The 19,597-nt window shown below is 41.4% G+C and overlaps 1 protein-coding gene across 1 annotated transcript in view; it reads left to right on the top strand.

The window, feature by feature from the left end:
• The first annotated feature begins 11,158 nt into the window (after positions 1 to 11,158).
• Positions 11,159 to 19,597, top strand: part of LOC147011669 (transmembrane channel-like protein 1) — a 47,949-nt gene continuing 39,510 nt past the window's right edge. The window contains exons 1-3 of the mRNA XM_085857122.1: positions 11,159 to 11,643; positions 13,902 to 14,052; positions 18,818 to 18,991. Of these exons, the coding sequence (XP_085713248.1) occupies positions 11,610 to 11,643; positions 13,902 to 14,052; positions 18,818 to 18,991 (359 nt within the window). The 5' untranslated portion in view covers positions 11,159 to 11,609. The remainder of the gene's footprint in view (positions 11,644 to 13,901; positions 14,053 to 18,817; positions 18,992 to 19,597) is intronic.

The raw sequence follows: 19,597 nt of genomic DNA, 5'->3' as shown, positions 1-19,597 counted from the left end.
ATAAAATTATATAAAACTGAATTACAATCGGGCAAATCAATGAGACCAAATATATATCTATGTGTATATTCATACAAAGAAAAAATATAAATCTAACATCATTAAGTATGAAAACACAATTTTGAATGCATCTCACATAAATAAATCCAAAGCACAAAAAAATTAATTTGTTGGGTGTTTTCAATCTTAATTTCACAAGAAAATAAAATAACTTCATTATGCATAAAAGTACATGTAAATATTTTCACAATGTAAACTTAGGCTGGGTTTCCAACATACAACATTACAATTAACTATGCTGCAAATTCTTAATAATCAAGGATGTGGACGGCTGGCACAGCATGTTGCTGTTACTCGTTATTACTACACTAGTACGTGTCCGTACGTGCTTGCCCGAACGTGCAAAAAAAAACAACTTTCAAACAACCACACAGGCCGTTCCTTCGCTCTCATAAATGACGACTGGATTGGGGCATTGTGTTTATCTATAAATGCGGATAAGAAATCGAGAATTTATTCGAATACAGTAAATCATCACTACACGGAAGTCCGTACGTTGAAACCCGTAATGGGGAACGCGGCTGAGGATCTCTTCCCCATCGGCCACGCCAACGCAGTTGGTTTGGTAAATAAATGGCCATAACTTGGGAAGAACTTGTCCAATCAATATCAAACCTTGAAAAGGCACATACTCAGGTCCCCAGCAATATAGCTGGCAGGTTTCAATTCAATCGGATCAGTGGTTGTCGAGAAACAGCGCACACACACATTATATATAGATGAGGGCTTGTTACTGCCCGCACCTCCCCGCTGATCAGGGGCATATTTCAAATGTTGTGATACGGCAGTGTCCACAGCCACCTCTGTTGCTGTTGGTTGACTGGCCATGGTACTGTCTGAAAAATAATAAGAATTTCCACTTCGTATATATTTGGCTTTATGATCATCAAACAAGACTCGCAATGTGAATTACGCTCGTCATGCACATTATAAACTGTCATTTAGCAGAGTTCATTACCTCTGACAACTTTATAAAAATTCAGGTTCCGGAAAGGTCTCTTCCCATTCTTTCCACACAAATTGTATGTAGACATCACAGCATTGGACATCGCCCTTATTTTAGAAAATAACAACAATTTAGTACACCAGTGTTCGAAGCAGCTTGTAACAAATTTTAAGTTCCACTGCCCTTAAAAAGCCTCAATTAATATTATTCTTTATAATATAAAGTTATTTTAATGTCTTTTGATAACCATTTTACCAAAGGAAAACAATTGTGCACCGAAAAACTTGAACAATTCCCCTATAGTGACAAACAACCACAATGGAGGCTTCATTGTTACAAGCGGCAGTTTGTCGGCGGCCAAAGGGTTAATATTTTTTATGACAAAACCACATTTTCGGCGAACAATAACTGACAATTGTTTTCCTTTTGCCTTTGGTTGGGCCTAACTCGTTAAAAGGGGACATAAAAAATAATACATTATAAAAAAATAATATTTATTGAGGTTTTTTTTTAAGGGCAGTGGAACTTTAAATTTTTTACATTGCAGAACTAGAACGGGCACTCATAGAGCGCATACCTTCACCGCCACTACTTTTTTGTTCTTGGTATGAGTGTGGGGAACTGGTTTCATATGAATGGTCTTATGACACAAACCACATATCTATAATGTCATGACCCCCCCTCCCCGACTTTCGGGGGCTACGGACTAAACAACAATCAACTCACATCGTTTTGGCGAGTCTTCACTCGCAAGCTCGGTGAATACAACGTTTCAACAAGAGAAGGTAATCGCGTTTGATGCTGGTTTCATGCAAATCGAATAAGAATTGACTGAGTTATGCCGAAAACCACATATTTTTCAAGGGTGTGACCCCCCCCCCCGACATTTTACCCCAACCGGTGACATGTGTTATGATGTCATTGTGTCACAAGATTGGGCATTAAATTCTGAACATTTTGGTGCTGGGTTCATGTAAAGCGGACAAGAATTGACTGCGTTATGACAAAAACCGCATTTTTTCAAGGTCGTGACCCCCCTGACCTTTGACCCCTAACCGGTAACAGGAGTATGGGCGTCATTGTGTCATATTGCATATCACAAGATGAGGCGTTGAATTCTGAACATCTTGGCGTTAGTTGCATGCAAATTGAATAAAAATTGACCGTGTTATCGTAAAAAGACGATTTTGACCTTTTCGTGACCTTGACCTTTGACCCGAACGATCCCAAAATATAATCGAATGCTTCCTGGCTAATAACCAATAATCCCACCAAATTTCATGCAATTCGGTTTAATACTTTTTGAGTTATACGAATCACAAGATTAATTAATTAAATAAATAAATAAATAAATAAATAAATAAATAAATAAATAAATAAATAAATAATATATATATATATATATTTTTTTTATATATATATATATATATAATATATATATATATATATATTATATATATATATATATATATATATATATATATATATATATATATATATATATATATATATATATATATATATATATATATATATATATATATATATATATATATATATATATATATATATATATATATATATATATATATATATATATATATATATATATATATATATATATATATATATATATATATATATATATATATATATATATATATATATATATATATATATATATATATATATATATATATATATATATATATATATATATATATATATATATATATATATATATATATATATATATATATATATATATATATATATATATATATATATATATATATATATATATATATATATATATATATATATATATATATATATATATATATATATATATATATATATATATATATATATATATATATATATATATATATATATATATATATATATATATATATATATATATATATATATATATATATATATATATATATATATATATATATATATATATATATATATATATATATATATATATATATATATATATATATATATATATATATATATATATATATATATATATATATATATATATATATATATATATATATATATATATATATATATATATATATATATATATATATATATATATATATATATATATAATATATATTGCAAGAATTCACTTCTCCTTGGAGAGATAGATAAAGAAAGAGAGGAAAAGACAGTAACAGATAAAAGAGAAGAAAAAGCGAGAGAATGAATAAAGAGAATTGTGAAAAAAATTTTTTATAAAGAAATGTGAAAGGAACAAAAATGTCGGGATGAACTCAGACAGATAGATTTCAGCAGTTACCCCCCAGGCTCAAACACAGCAACATGTACAAGCTTCCAGAGGTCCGTCAGCGGGGAAGCACAGTCCACACAGCATCAGGATATGGTACAAACATAAATGAAATGGAACCCTCAAACCTATCCAGGTGCAAGCAAGATTTCATTTATTAATCATGACTATTTTCATTGAAATGGAAACGTACCTTATTCAGTGTTCAACACATTTTCAGTTTGAAAATGTCCATAAACTTAGAGGTAACGGTGAGCATACGAAAGCGGACGTGTACATTTCATATTACTTTGAATGGTTTGTGTAAACGACTTCTTTAGAGTGAACATGGTATGGAATGAATATCTCTCGGGAGTTTCCCTGGCCGCCCCACTAATAATTATTAATTAAGTACACAGGCATTTCACGAACAAGCTAATTTTTTAATGTTTATTTACTTCGCATAACATGTGAATTATACATCTATCAGCTTGTTTTTCAACATTGAAAAGTCTGGCAAAAACGAAAAATTATTTTTAATGGAAGGGCCACTATTTTCTTTCCTCTGCATTTGAGAGTTAACGTCCCTTCGTTGGGTGGTTATATTAGACTGCTGCCGCGATTGCTGTGGACAAACCATGCATTACCTGATTTAAGTTGGAATCAAAATGTGCCTTTGTTTCCTCAAAACGATACCTTTATTTAATGATGGAAGACGCGTTGTTCAGTCTTCAAAATGTACACCAGAGGCCGATGAACCTTCAGAGCAATGTGGATCGAAAAAGATGGCAGCAATTTATCAGCGGCTGGGGGGAAAGGCGAGGCCTGGCTAATTAGTGCAGCAGACCGGGGCTGAAAAGAGGCCTAAAAAGGGGACCTACCCCTCACGGTGGTAGAACAAAGCGAAACCTGTTTTAAATGGAAGGTATGGGTGTCTACTAATAGAAAATCATGGTTGTATAAATTTTAAAAGTGTACAAACATGTGAATTAACCCCTTGTTTGCCACATACCGTTAAATGTTGATATAATCAAATTATATTATATTATCCATCCACTGGGACCATACTCTCTGCAGAGCGTTGGTGCTGCCTAAGAAGTCTCCTTGGCTATTGGGTACAATTCTGGACAGGTCGCCACTCCGACACAGGATACCAGTGAGCTGGCACTCATTTTGCTGACCTCGGAAGGATGACAGGCAGAGTCAACCCCACCTGGTATTAATTCAACAGCCGAGTGGGATTTGAACTCAGGATCCTCGGATCCTAAGCCCACCACCCTAACCATTAAGCCAACACCAGGCATATATTATATTAAATTAATTATATTATAATTAATTATATAACCAGTCTGCTCCACTAAATGGGCAGTGCTTGTGATGCTCGGGGAGGGAGGGGAAGGTGTGGCCTGTAGAATCGGTGGCGCTTAAGACCCAAAGACACAAACTTAGCTCTATATTTAAGATTTTTATTTTACATATTATATACACACATATTGTTATACAATTATACACGTTATATGTGACATTATACATATTATATACACACGGTAGGGATCAGTTATATATACCACATAATAGGAAATGTTGATAAAGTATGTTCTATGGAAAAGGCAACTGAAATTAAATAAGTTTGTACTGTGGGAAAACAGCAGGTACTCGGGCAGTGTCCTGACAGCATTCAACACCCACGCCTGCCAAATGGGGCTGGGCTGAATTAAAGGAATTTCAGGATGGCTCAGTTAAAAGGAATGACAGACTTGGAGGAAAGAATTGTAATGGGAAATGCTGATCAAAGCTACATCCATCCATCCATTGGGACCATACTCTATACAGAGCGTTGGTGCTGCCTAAGCAGCCTCTTGACTATTGAGCACAATCCTGGACGGGTAACCACTCCAACAGAGTAAACCAGCAAGCTGGCACTCATTTTGCCGACCTCAGAAGGATGACAGGCAGAGTCAACCCCACCTGGTATTAATTCAACAGCAGAGTAGGATTTGAACTCAGGAGACCGGGTGTACCGGTGTAAGCCCACCACCCTAACCATTAAGCCAACACCAGGCATAAAGCAACGTCCACACACCATCAAAGCCAAGCCAAAGTCGGCATCTCAGTCGTGAAAATGTGGGTCATGGATGTAGAAGCAGGTCATGTGCACGGCTCGTGGAAAATATTGTTACGAATTCTGGCCCGCCTGGCGTGCGATCGGCTGCGTACCTCTAATGGCAGCCGCGTCGCCCACCGGACGGACAATTCAGTCGTGACCCTCCTTGGAACTACCGCCAGGAGCCAGTCATGGGTGGGGGTTTAACCTCACCACAACCCAGTCAGCATTCTACCCGCGCGAATCGCTGAATGTCGATATACCTAAATACCCGCGCGAGTAACCTCCCGAGGGGTTGCACCACGCCGCAGGTCGGCTTAGGACACGAACCGCTTAAGCGGTTCGTTCCGTGCTACAGGGATAACCGAGCGGTGTTATCGCCGACCTCGACGGTTCAGTGATTCTTCTTTACTCAGGTGTTCAAAACCCACTACTCATTCCACGATGCAAGATGGCACTTTCAAAGGGGAAATAGGACACGCCGAACGGGATACATTCAAACAAAGCACATTTATTTATACAGCACGTATGTACAGCCAAGGCAGTCATGCAATATACAGAAAAGCATGGAAACAAAAGCAATACCACCGAATATGCTTATAGTGTACAGTCACTTAAACAGGTTCTACTTACGGACACGGCGCCACACCATTCACACAGAACAAAAGAAATGACCCCTTCATAGGCAAGGGGGAGAGACGGGGTTCGTAAACCTTTATGGCCGAGGGCCGTGGATGACCGAATGGGCCCACGAGACCGACGCTGGTTACCTGCATCCTCATGGTGCGACGGTCGGCGAGCTCTCTCGCTAGGAGAACTAGGTGGACGAGTTGGTTCGGTAACAAGAACACGTCAATTTGATTTTCATTCAGGTCCGGATTCAGATCCGGCCTATCAGTGGGATACAAAATGTAAACTGTTCAGTGTTCAGCCTGGCAGAGGTGTGTGCTCCACCGAGTGCCGTTCCGTTTCGCCAAGTGTTGCGCTGTTGCTCATGGGGAATAAGTAATTTTTTTTCATGACCTCATAGACGCCTTCATTATGACGTCATAATTGCATAAGTAGATCGATAAATATGATCAGTATGAAAATTTTTTGAGGGTCATCTCGGGATACAATCATCCACAGAAGAAATATTGATGACATCATCAGTCACGTGATTCTGCAGCCATATTGTTTTTTAAAAAACATTCAAAATCTTCTTCTCTGAAGTGGCTGAACAGATCGAGGTGAAACTTTACACGTATGAATGCCTATCCACGATGAACAAAAGGTTCACACATGTGACATCATAGGTCACATGCTTTGGCAGCCACATTGAATTTACCCTTAAACCTATAAAAATCTTCTTCTCCAGAACGGCTGGACAGATCAGGGAATCTTCACAGAAATGTTTCCCAAGCCTTGGGTGTACAAGCTTGTTAAGGAATAATTGATAGGTCACATGGTTTGGCAGCCATATTAGATTGAAGGGAAATATTAAATTATGTTTTTTTTCTGGAACCGCTTAATCATTTGATGTGAAACTTCAGATTTATGATCTACTGTTGATGGGGTATACATGTTTTGAATTTCAAGTTGATCGGCCACATGGTCTGGCAGCCAAAATTATTTAATTTTTGACATGGATTCTCTTTTTGTTTTATTTATTTATTTATTTATTGAATAAAGCTCACTTGGCTGTACCTGGATGGGTTTGAAGGTAGAGGAGTAGCAGCTGAAATGTGAATCATATCCAGGTTCCTTCTGATGACATCATCTTTGATTTTATTTTTTACTTGTTTGGGATCCTTCTGATTACTCCAATGTAGGACTGTACCCATTTGGTCTTCCATTTGATTTGAATTGAATATATTTTAATCCCATTCTAAGGTCAATTAAATAATGAATAATAATTTTTTTTTTAAACCTCATGCGTCAGGATCAGGTGTCCGATCAAAGCGGGGTTGCATCAAAGTGGGACGTCTTAGTACCTGATCATTACTGCCAGCAGTTACAAAGTGGCAGTTCTAATTATGTCTCTTTTTAACCTCCGCCATCGAAGATGGACGGAGATTACTGTTTTCACCCCTGTCTGTTTGTTTGTTTGTTTGTTTGTGAACAGTATTACGGAAAAACTCCTCGACGGATTTCGACGAAACTTGGTGGGGGGTTAGGTATGGTCAAAGGATCATGCCATTAGAATTTGGACTCGGTCCAAAGTCCAATATGGCCGCTATGGCGGCCATTTTGAAAAAATATTTGAATTTTTGTTTTTGCATTTCTACATGTTTTAAGTCATTTCCAAACAACAAAAAAAAATTGCTAGAGAAAAAAAACAACAAAATTTTGCAAGTTTTTTTCAAAAAAATTTCGATTTTATTTGAAAAATATTTGAATTTTTTTTGCATTTCTACATGTTTTAAGTGATTTCCAACCCCCCACCCCCAAAAAAAACATTTGTCGAGAAAAAAATAATTTGCACCTTTTTTTTCAAAAAAATTTCGATTTTATTTTTTTGGCATTTCTACATGCGCGTCGATCGAGTTTAGTTTATTCAATCGTGGTTCAGTAGAGTCTGATCCGTTTTGACCTACAATGAAGAGGATATCAGGTTCACTTAAGTGACCCAGCAGTATTGGCGGCGGAGGTTTTGCACTCTACCGAGTGCTCCCCCTCTAGTTAATTATGTAACACACCAGTACACAAACACCACACAAAATACACCACACAAAAGAAGTCCTGGCGACGGTCTGCAATCTCTGATTGTTCTTTTTCTTGTTCAGAACCGTGATATGTGCGCGGCTCGTGGAAGATACGTTTTTTTGTGCCCACGAAAAACCGTGGAAACATGAAGCACAGGGTCGTGAATGTAGAAGCAGGTCATATGCATGGCTTGTGGATGATATGCTTTTTGTGTACGTGCAGCTGCTCTACACGCGGCTCGTGGAAGATATGTTTTTTTGCGCCCACAAAAAACCGTGAATAGGCGATGCAATGCATAGGGCGCGAATGTAGAAGCAGGTCGCATTTCTCAACCGTGAATATGCGGGGTCTGCGAATAGCGAATCCGCGAATGTCAGCATCTGACAGTATACGCTTTATGGCGGCCTTCGGTGGCCTCAAAATGGACTTCGAGGCCAACGTGTGATAGCATAAATCTTGCCCAAAATTGGGGCCTCTCAGTACTACAGTTTAGCCATGAAAGAATGACGTACAAATACACATACAAACACTTGAAAATATTAAGAAAGATTAGTTGGGGTGACAGTGTATGGCAGCTGAGTATCTAAAGTGATCACCTATGTACTATTGGAGGTCTGGATTTAATTGCCAAAACTATTCCTGTTGAAGTCCAAGCATTTCATCTTCATCTCCTGGAAGGTTTGATTGTAAGGTATGCTTCGGGATGGTGGTTAGAATAGTATAATACAGTATTGCCATTCTTCTGAAAAACAATAAACACAGCTATCTTTTACTTGTGCACAACAGTATATTTCACATCTTTTGCACTTCTGCCCAAGCTCCCTGCAAAATATTCTCCCATGCGCATCAAATTATTTGAATAAATTGATGGTTTTCATTCATATAAATGCTCCTGGGTACGCAGAAATGCGGCTGACCACCTTTCCTAAATATCTACATCGGGTGCAGAAATGCAGTGCATCTGTGATATTTAAGAGGGGAGATATACATTATGGCATTTGATGTATGACTATCCATCCAATTTGCTCACTGTTTAATCTGATGACTGTAAAAAAAAAAAAGATAAATGATGCAATTTTCAGCGGTTAAGAGGGCCTGCTGTTTAAATCTATGGTGGCATGCAGAGTTGTGGTGGCATGCAGAGGAACAAATTGATGGAAGCCTTTAGGGATTTAAATTTGGCCAAATCACACCTTGTCACTGACTTTTGCTCAATGAGTTGTATATCTCTACTTTTCTTCCTATTCAAGCACCATAATCTTACATGCTTCTTGAGTTGAACATCTTCTGAGTAAATTAATCAAATAAATGAATGCTTCTTCTTTTGTATGCAGTCAAAGGCTGCGGGGACGCATCACTGGATGAGGGCATGGATGTACCGCTGATGCAATGTGCTCTGTAGGTTAGTGCAGGAATTTGTAATTTGTTCATGTTGCCGGTGACAACGTGGGATCTCAAATGTCCACCAACGAATGCCAGCAGATGGTACAAATGTTTGGCACCCATCCGAGGGTTTAACGTCCAACACGTTGATGAACACCAGGATGAGAGTTTATAGCCGAGTCGGGATTCAAACCTATATATAAAGACATGAGATCAGGGCCGTCTCTCTGGACATCTCTCGTGCTTTTGATACAGTCTGGCATCCTGCCTTGCTCTTGAAATCTATGCCTATGGCATCCAAGGCCACCTCCACTAATGACTTACAGGCTTTGTCTCATAGTGGATGTGTGGCTTTCCATGGGATCCTCTCATCCACTCTCCCAGTCAAGGCTGGTGTGTCCCATGGCAGTGTTTTGAGCCCAGTCCTATTCCTGATCTTCATCAACGATCTCTCTGACTCTCTGGAAAATCCTTTTAATCTTTTTGTTGATGTCTCCACCCTCTGCCGTGACATCCCTCATCCTTCAGACAGACAGGCTGTAGCCTCCCCCTCACTTCAGACCTTGAAAAAAAAAAACAATTACAAGCTGGTCAAACACTTGGAATATGTCTTTCGATTCTGACAAATCTCACACTCTCACTACCTCTCTCTCTCTCCAAAAGGACCGTAGAGCAAACTCTCCTCTCTTCTGTCGTAAAAATCCTTTTGAGGAAAGTTCAGTCATTCAAACTCCTGGGTCTCACTATCAGTCATGATCTTTCTTGAGCAAACCACATTTCAGCGTTGGCCTCCAAAGACAGTCACCGACTGGGCATCCTCCATCGTACAAAGTCCTTCCTTGGCACAACTGAACTTCCATCCACCTACAGGGCCTTCATATGCAGCTTGATGAAGTATTGCTCTTCTTTCTGGTCCGGCTCTCCTGCTTCACATTTTGCTCAGCTTGACTCTGTGGAAACCAAGGCCTTTAAGATTACTGTAATCTCCCACGATGAAGTTATGTCTCTGGGCCAATCACTCCACCATCACAGACAGGTCAGTGGTCTCTCTCTCTCTCTCTCTCTCTCTCTCTCTCTCTCTCTCTCTCTCTCTCTCTCTCTCTCTCTCTCTCTCTCTCTCTCTCTCTCTCTCTCTCTCTCTCTCTCTTTCTCTCTTTTCTCTCTCTCTCTCTCTCTCTCTCTCTCTCTCTCTCTCTCTCTCTCTCTCTCTCTCTCTCTCTCTCTCTCTCTCTCTCTCTCTCTCTCTCTCTCTCTCTCTTATACCGCTTCCTTTCTGGTCTTGCACCCTCTGCTCTTTCTGTGTTTTGTCCCCACCCAAGTTTCTGCAGGACACACAGAGTACACCATCAACCCCCTTCTGGTGAAAGTACCTAAATCCAGGATCACTACTCACCTTCACTCATTCGTTCCTCTTTCTTGGCCTTCTACTCTGTCATTGATGTCCCACTCCGCCTCTTTACTGTTCCTTTTGTGTGCGTCTCTACTCTCCACTGTTCAATTTGCATCTTGTTATGTCCTGATCCATTTAGAGTACTTGCTCTTCGACGAGCCTCAACTATGTATACAAAAAAAAACAACTTAAGAAGTGAGTGTGGATACCTCAAGGCCACCCTACCATCCAAATTAATACAAAACAGGGATACCGCCATTTTGTATTTCCACGAGGAACCTTTTCCAGTTGGAGATGGTTCTCACGCATAAGTTAAAAAGGAAGAAATCTAAGCTAATTGGTATAAACAAATCTTTACACAGATCCAAATCAGAGTGATTCAAAATAGGAGAATAGTAGACTTTATCAAGGTCAGCATCAGTCTGCGTCGACGGACAATTTGAATGATAAGTTTTAACAACCAATTGTCGACATAGTAAATGAACTTCAAAATTCCTCAGTCAACTTCACCTTTCTTCCCAAGGTGGTTAGCATACCTTGGTCAACGTTCGGTTGATAAAACTCATTCCAAATACAGACCACGCTAGATGCTGTTGAAGATTCCACGTGTTTGTGTGATCGCCATTGTTTGTGTGTGAATGTGTTTGCAGTGAGTATTGTTGTAGATACGAGTGAAGATGATTCTGCAGAAACAGAGGGATCAGAGGCAACACCTGATGCAAAACACCACGAGGATGATCCACCAAATAGGAAGATGAAGATCTTCTCACTGGTGGGAAGTCAACGAAGTATGTCTTAAGTTACACAGCACTGCCAGTCCACATCATGTTTTAGTTTCTGCTCATCCATTTGAAATATCAACATTGTTAGCTAAAGACTGTTTAGATTTTGGTGCTTTTGAACATTGAAAGAAAACAATTGACATTCTTCAGCTTATTATAACAGTTGATTGATGTCAGTGATGCATTGTAAATCGAACACGAACACTCTTTGTTTTCATTAATATCCTGCATATCCATAAGCTAAAGCCCCCCTAACCCCTCTTTCCTCCACAAGGGCTGGAAGGGATAGCCTATTGGTATGCATACTCACCTCTGAGTTGCCCAGCCAATGTTCAAATCTAGTCCCAGGTATAAACTGTCATCCTGGTGCTTTACATTCAGGGCGATCACATCAATTTCTGGGCCATCCCACCAGATCTGGATGTCTGCGAGCTTTACCTGGTGGATATAAAATATCCCACGTTATCTTTCAGAAAAAGTTAGCAAGTTATCGCCAGCGCACCCTCATCAAGTTACAAATTTCTTCACATCCAGTCGACAGCAATCAGCCCTGGACAACCAGTTCATGATATTATTGCGGATCCGGGGTGGCGGGATTCTCACCCGATCCTTGGCGCCAGCCTCACCACCGCCGTCTCCGGGGTTTATAACGCCAGCTGGCTCAGCACAGGCCTCGGGTCACGCGTCTTCAATCGCGATACCAACGTAATCCTTGTATCTTACCAGTTGGGGAAATAGAACCCCGGTTACAGACTGGTTGTGTCAGATGCCGAGCGTTTTCTGCCAGTCTGTAACCATTTGGGTTGTATATGCCAATGGAACGGATCGTTCCTCGACGCGACACAAATTAATCCATAGCGGCAACTTCATACGAACCAACCAGATTTATTGGGGAACATCGGGGAACACGACACAAGCAAAACATTCACGACAATGGTTTTATTAACAATCTTTAACCCGTTCTTAACGAGGGAACTACAGACTACAGGTTTCGAAGGGGGTCCCGACCGAGATATGCCTTAAACAACATGCAGACAAAGACAGACAGACAGACAGACAGCATGCATGCAAGACAGAGTACTTGGTGATGTTTCATGGACGAGAGGAAAGTGTCAAAAAGCACGAATGTCGCTCGTAACAAGCGGATGTCCACGGATTCCAGCCCCCAGCTCGAACACGCCACGTGGCAAGATGGTGGCGCCGTACTCTTTCTTTTCCACACCGCACACGGTCTCCACGCGCTCTGACCCCGCGTAAGGTCGACGATGGGCCTCAGCTGATCCCTCTCAATGTCCAGCATACAAATCCAGGCCCGGCCTGTGCACCAGACAAGGCCCAAATCGAGGTGCCGGGCTCCGGCAAGCGGATCGGCAAACGTGTCGAGCCATGAGGTGAGTGAGGACTGTCAGAGGCTCCGTCGTTTCCTCTCTTGCCTTCCCGCCTCGAAGCCCGACTTCTCAACTCCGTCCTCTCAGTTTCTTTCTCTGTAGAATCACCGTTTCTTTCCTTTTCCATGCTCGCCTCTCAAAGCCGGCTGCCGTTTTTCTCACTGCAGAATCACCTCCTCATAAGAGACGATCGCCGACTCGACGTGCAGGCCGCCTCTCCCACTGCCCAAAAAGGCAGACTCGACGTTCAGGCAGATTCAGCATCTCTCCTGGCAGTTTCCACACTGTCCTCCTTCGTTTGCTCGCTTAAAAAACACGAGCACGCCTCGAGAGCGACTGTTTCCACACACTGAACCCTTTTACGAAGCCTTCTTTCGCTCGCTTCGAAGCCACCCCGAGCACGCCTCGAAAACCCGACTGTTTTCCAAACTGAACTCCTTTTTCTCTCCAGTTTCTCTTTCGTTCGTTCACTTCAACCACGCGCACGCCTCCCTCAGCGAAGCCGACAAACTCCTCCTCTTAGTTTCACTTCCTCTTTTTGGCCACACCCTCTCAGCCGACTAGGCGGGGCCTCGTCCGGGATGGGGAAGGAAGAAGAGGGAGCTTTCATTCCACCACCACCGCATAAACAATAAAACAGCCTCTTCCACCTCCCGACACACATGTAGCGTCCATTTTACCAAACAACCTAGCTAAACATGCATTTAATGGGGGATCTGAGCTAATCCTATATTTAGTAGTCCAATAAGGGCCATTTCCGTAACAATATAATCTATTCCACTTGGATTGCAACCCAAGACAAGCATCAGAATGAATGACCTCATTACTGTTGACCCATGATGTAACAATGCAATGAATTATTTTGGACTTTTACAGAAACTCAAGGCCGCCGCACAAGCAGACATGGCAGACGAGTGAAGACAGAAACAGCCGGTGGAAAGAGAGAAGAAAAAGTGAGACATGTAGATGCAAAGCAAAAAGCAGAGAAAAAGCAGGACAAAACAAAAAGCATAAAGGAAGTACAAAGGTAAGCTGATCAATCATAACCGTTAGGGGTGAGAAGGAACTTCAGGATAAGAGTTTCAAGATGTTATAAGGAGATGATGCTTGGCCTACGTGGTCTCAAACGATGTGGTTTGACTGTTAAACAACTGTAATACATTGATTGTACAAGTTTATTGGGGATTCTTTTATATATTTTAAAGTAAACGGCAGTTGTGGTGGTTGTTTTTTTAAATACAAAGTCAAGGTTCGTGGAAGAGCGAGGACACAGGAGTGATCAGGACGTAATGGAACAAAAGGAACAGTGGAAAGACAGGGGGGACACCAATCGCAGGGTTGAAGGACAAAATAGAGGGAGACTTGGACAAATAAGGGATGTGGGGAGGAATGAGGAGAAGGATAGGATGCACTGCGTGGACAAGATAGATACATAAGCAAACTCTCAAGAAGGAAAAAAAACTAGAACATTTAGAATGAGGTTGGGCTTGTTTCCACACTGTCCTCCTTCGTTCACTCGCTTAAAAAACACGAGCACGCCTCGATCGAGCATGCCAGAAGAAAGCCAGTCCAAAGTGGAGAGCAGTACTCAATCAAACTGCACATGAAGACCTTGAAGGTGGAAAAATTAGAAAATTTGGAATGAGGTGGGCTTGTGGGGTGTGAGTCCAAAGGGGAGAGCAGTACTCCATCAAGCTGCAGATGAAGGCCTCGTCGTTGGAAAAAATAGAAAATTTGGAAATGAGGTGGGCTTGTGGAGTGCCAATCCAAAGGGGAGAGCAGTAATCCATCGACCTGCAGATTGGAAAATTGGACCTGGAAAATCCTCTATTTCTCTTTGCCGACGACTCCACCCTCTGCCGTACCATCTGTCATCCCTCAGACCGGCAAGCAGCAGCTTCTTCGCTCACTGCAGATCTGGATAAAATCACAAACTGGTCCAACACGTGGAACATGTCTTTCAATCCAGACAAATCTCACACTCTCACTATGTCTCTTCGAAAGGACTGTTTACAAAACCCCCCCATCCACTTTCTCAACAATCCTCTGGAAGAAGTCTTTTCTTTCAAGCTTCTAGGTCTCACTATCTGCCATGACCTTTCCTGGGAAAGTCACATTTCCAACCTCGCCTCAAAAGCCAGTCGCCAACTGGGAATCCTCCGTCGTGCTAAGTCCTTCCTCGGCCCTCTTGAGCTCCTGACCACTTACAAAGCTTTTGTCCGTAGCCTGATGGAGTACTGCTCTCCCCTCTGGGCTGGTGCTCCTGCCTCCCACCTTTCTCGGCTTCACGCTGTCGAAACCAGGGCATTTAAGATCATCGGCATCTCCCGCAATGAATCTGAGTCTTTGGGCCTCTCACTCAATCACCGCAGGTTGGTCGGTGGTCTTTCTGTCTTCTACCGACTCCTCTCCAGCCTTGCCCCCCCCTGCTCTCTCTGCGATTTGTCCCCACCACATTTCCACAGGGCGCTCAAGGTCCGCCAACAACCCCTTCTGTTAAAACTACCAAAATCACGAATCACTGCTCATCTTCACTCTTTCATTCCTCTTTTTTCCCGCCTTTGGAATAAACTTCCTCACTCTATTCTTTCCCATTCTTCCCTCCAGGCTTTCAAAACAGCTGCTCACCACCACCTCTTATCTTCCCCCATCCAAATCCTCGATCTTTTCTACCCCCGATAATCCACCCAAGCCCACTTCCTTCATTTCTCCTACTTTCCTTCCTGAAAGTCCCTGAAATGTCCATCTTCTCTTCGCCATGTTCTCCGTCCCATCCCCATCCCTCTCCCTTCCACAGTTCACCTAATGTGTCTGTTCCCCACTGTTTTGTCCCTTCCACTCCCGCTCCTCTTGTCTCATGCCTCCTTGCTGTGAGTTGTGTGTTAGCTCTCATACGAGCCTCGACCAAGGTATACAAAAAAAAAAAAAAAAAAAATTGGAATGAGGTAGGCTTGTGGAGTGCCAGTCTTCTTGTTCTTGCACATAGCCAATATGGATTGCGCTAAAGTTTAATGTCCAAGTTCTGCAGCCATATGGCTGCCTCAGTGGTAAGTTGGTGGAGAGCTAAAAGTCCTCCCGATAACTTCCACAAGGGACAGTGTGAGGTGATGTGCTCCATCGTCTGAACTCCTCCGCAGTCACAGAGTGCATCTGGCCTCATCCTTCATTCGTCGAGGGTACGACCGCAAAGGCCCTGTCCAGTGCGGAGTCTGTTGAGGGCCGTCCATTGCCTACTTTGGAGTGTGAAACTGGATGGAGGAATGAGTGGATCATGTACAATATGTTTATTCGGAGCTGTGGCAGCCTCCCAGCTGCCCCTCCACAAGTTGGCTTCTCTTTTATGGGCTCCAGTAAGGAGCTCGGCACAATTCCGTGGTGGTTTTTGGGACTTGAGGTGACAGCACAGATGTTCAGTGAGAAGGCGCTGGGCTGGAATTTTGGAAGCCAAAATGCGGCTGAAGTTTCGGGATAATAGCACATTCCTACGGATGGCTGGTGGAGCAATGTTGCAAAGGAGAGGAAGCCACTCAGTCTTTGTTGGCTTGAGGGTTCCAGACACTGTTCTCATCGTGGTGTTTAACCCAACATCAATGGCCTTCATATGGGCGCTCTGGTCAAAAGTAACATGAAGGTATTTGGGATAATGGACATTTTCAACTTTCATACCGCAGAATGTCACATCTACCTCTGCATTTGCTGTGCGATTGTCAGGATGGTGGGTGCAGGCAGCTGTTTTGTTGGGGTTTGGGCGGAACTTCCATACTCCTGCACTATGCCTCCATTATACCCAGATCTCAGGTGAGTTGGTTCCAACAGATTTTAGGTCAAGTCCCTGTGCTACGAGTGTGATGTCATCAGCATAGGCAAGTTTGAAGGAGGTCATTGCTGGCAGGTCACTAACGTAGAGGTTAAAGAGGGGTGGGGGCTGGAACAGATCCTTGAGGGAGGACATCGTTTAGTCTTCGAACATGGCTGATTTTTTTCTGTTGAGGCTAATGTGGATCTTTCGGAAGAGGGGAGGGATTCTACTCCTCCCCATGCACATAACAACACATTATAATGCCTGAGACATCCATTACTAAAAGGAGAAGTGTGTGTGTGTGTGTGTGTGTGTGTGTGTGTGTGTGTGTGTGTGTGTACATTCATGCAGCCGTCACATTTTATTTTAAAGGGTTCCTGCTGTCCTCTATATATTACTAAAACTCTCATCTTGTATGCATGTATGTATGTTCCCAAAATACAGCCAAAACGGTACACGATAGCGCAAAAATTTTAGTGGCACTGTACTGACCATTCGCCTGCGGTGTGCAGTATCAAGTTTCATTCAAATCGGGCAACGAAAAAAATTATTAAAAAATCAATTCCCAATTCAGTCAAGTACTCTTCGGGAGTATTTGATCAATGCAAACAACCTCAGCGGTATAGTTCGCTGGAGCTATCTTTTAATTTTTTTGAAATGTTTTTTTTATCAACCGCCACCACAACGGGAACCCAACGGGTTCACGGGTCGTCTAATAGTCTCCAAATAATAAAAATGGTCCCATCGGAAAGCTAATAATCTATTCACTTGAAACAAAAATTTGTGTCCGAGAAATCGTGAAAATTACTTCTTTCAAAGCTCGTCTTTCCAGAATGAAATAAGAAGCAGGACCGGGACCTTCAATGCAGCCGTTCCAACGGTATGACAGCAGGAACCCTTCAGAATAACACATGACGTACATGGAAGAAGCACACAAAATTATATCTAGTATATAAAGCTCTTTCTAACAACTGATTGACTGATGACTGACTCACTCACTGATATAAATGTTTAGTACCTTCTAAGTGGGGTAGAAATCAAAAATTTTGCATAATGATGCAACTCAAAACCAATATCCCACAAAAAAAAATCACAAAAAAGTCGGAAAATGTCCGAAAACGGAGATATCTACAATTAAAAGGTGGCCCGTGCAGACTCTCTCTGCTCACTGCGGGCCACGTGATCAAAGACAGTGGAGCTTACATTGGAACTCGTTGCTTGGAAACGGTAACAAGTGTCTCTTTCGCCCCTTATTTTATAACTATTTAAAATTTTTATTTAATTACTCATTTATTTAATACATTGTTTGGGAAAAGAGCCCTGGATTTTTTTTTATTTATTTATTTAAAGCCACTCGAAGGTATAATACCTCGGTACACGGATCGTCCAGAGTGAACCAATTGCTTAATCCCACTTTGCGATATCTGTACTGGGTAATTAGGATCATAATCCTGGTTTGACTCCACAAAACTATTTATTGTGGAGAACAAGAAAAGATATTTTTCACAATTCCAAACTTAGAGTACAGTTTCTCCACTGCCTTGTTTCAAGTTACTCAAGTAAATTGTTCCCCCTCTCCTCCCCATATAAATAGTGGGGCAACTTAGCTAAATATAGCATAACAATTGTGCATTTTGTGAGGAAAGCACCAAATTCTGCACACTAGTAGCCTATCATATTATGAACAGATTTGGATATTGGGCCATCTCAAAATTTTTGATGGCAGTGGAAAATGGCTGCCATAGCCATCAGCGGCTGAATTTGAGATGGCCCAATATCCAAATCTGTTGATAATATGATAGGCTACTAGTGTGCCAAATTTGGTGCTTTCCTCACAAAATGCACAATTGTTATGCTAAGTTGCCCCACTAAAAGTACACATGCATTGGAGAATGCAGTAAATTTAGTAGAAATCTACCAAATCTGTTCAAAATATTTGATGTTTGAGATTGTGTTGACTTTTGGACAATTTATTTTTGTCACCTGTCCAAAGCTCCACAGAATCCGAGTCAAGCTCCTCAAACGATACAGATTCTGAATCGTCAGCTTCATCCCTGTCTCCAGAAGAACTTCAACGCCTCGAGGAAAAGTTGGAAGAAACAAAAAAGCTCATTTCTTCCATGCGTAACAAGCCTTGGTCGATGGCAAGGCGGATAAAAGTGCTCAGGTATTGCAACCAACTGCACTCTTTTGTCTGTTATTCTCATTATCAGTATACTTTGCTAAAGTATTTTGTTTTGTTGTAAAATTTTATAATCAAGTCGGTGCAAAAACTTGTCGTAAAGACTGAGATATGATGAAATTTGCTTTCATTTTCCACTATTGGCTCATTTAAAATCCAACAGGAGGCTTTTTAGGCAGACTAAGTCCCCATCGCAGTAGATAAAAACTCCTTCAATTCAATTATTTTCATCTCTGTATTAATATGAGGATGTGGAATGAGTTGGTTTGAGGCTTGGGCATATACGAGGTCCGTCTAAAAAGTAACGGGACTGAGCCTGCTGTGTGCTCCACTTACACAACTTGAATGAACGGGTTGCGTCACAGTCTTTCGCAACATTCCGGCAATATATATGATTGGTGATGGTTGACTGCGCTCATTGTGTGATTTTTTACGTCGTGCTTTACACGTTGTCCAGTCTGAGTCGTCGCGCTATGAGTTGTAAGCAGAGAGCCAATCTGAAGTTTCTTGCCAAGCTTGGCAAAACACCTTCCGAATCCTTCGCAATGCTGCAGCAAGTCTACGGGGAAGAAATGATGTCACGTACACGTG

The sequence above is a fragment of the Eptatretus burgeri genome, chromosome 15, assembly GCF_056783735.1.
Source record: "Eptatretus burgeri isolate ZD-2024b chromosome 15, Ebu_testis_v1, whole genome shotgun sequence".
NCBI classification, from domain to species: domain Eukaryota; kingdom Metazoa; phylum Chordata; class Myxini; order Myxiniformes; family Myxinidae; genus Eptatretus; species Eptatretus burgeri.
The sequence above is the reverse complement of the archived record's forward strand: the minus strand, read 5'-3'. Positions and strand labels throughout refer to the sequence as shown.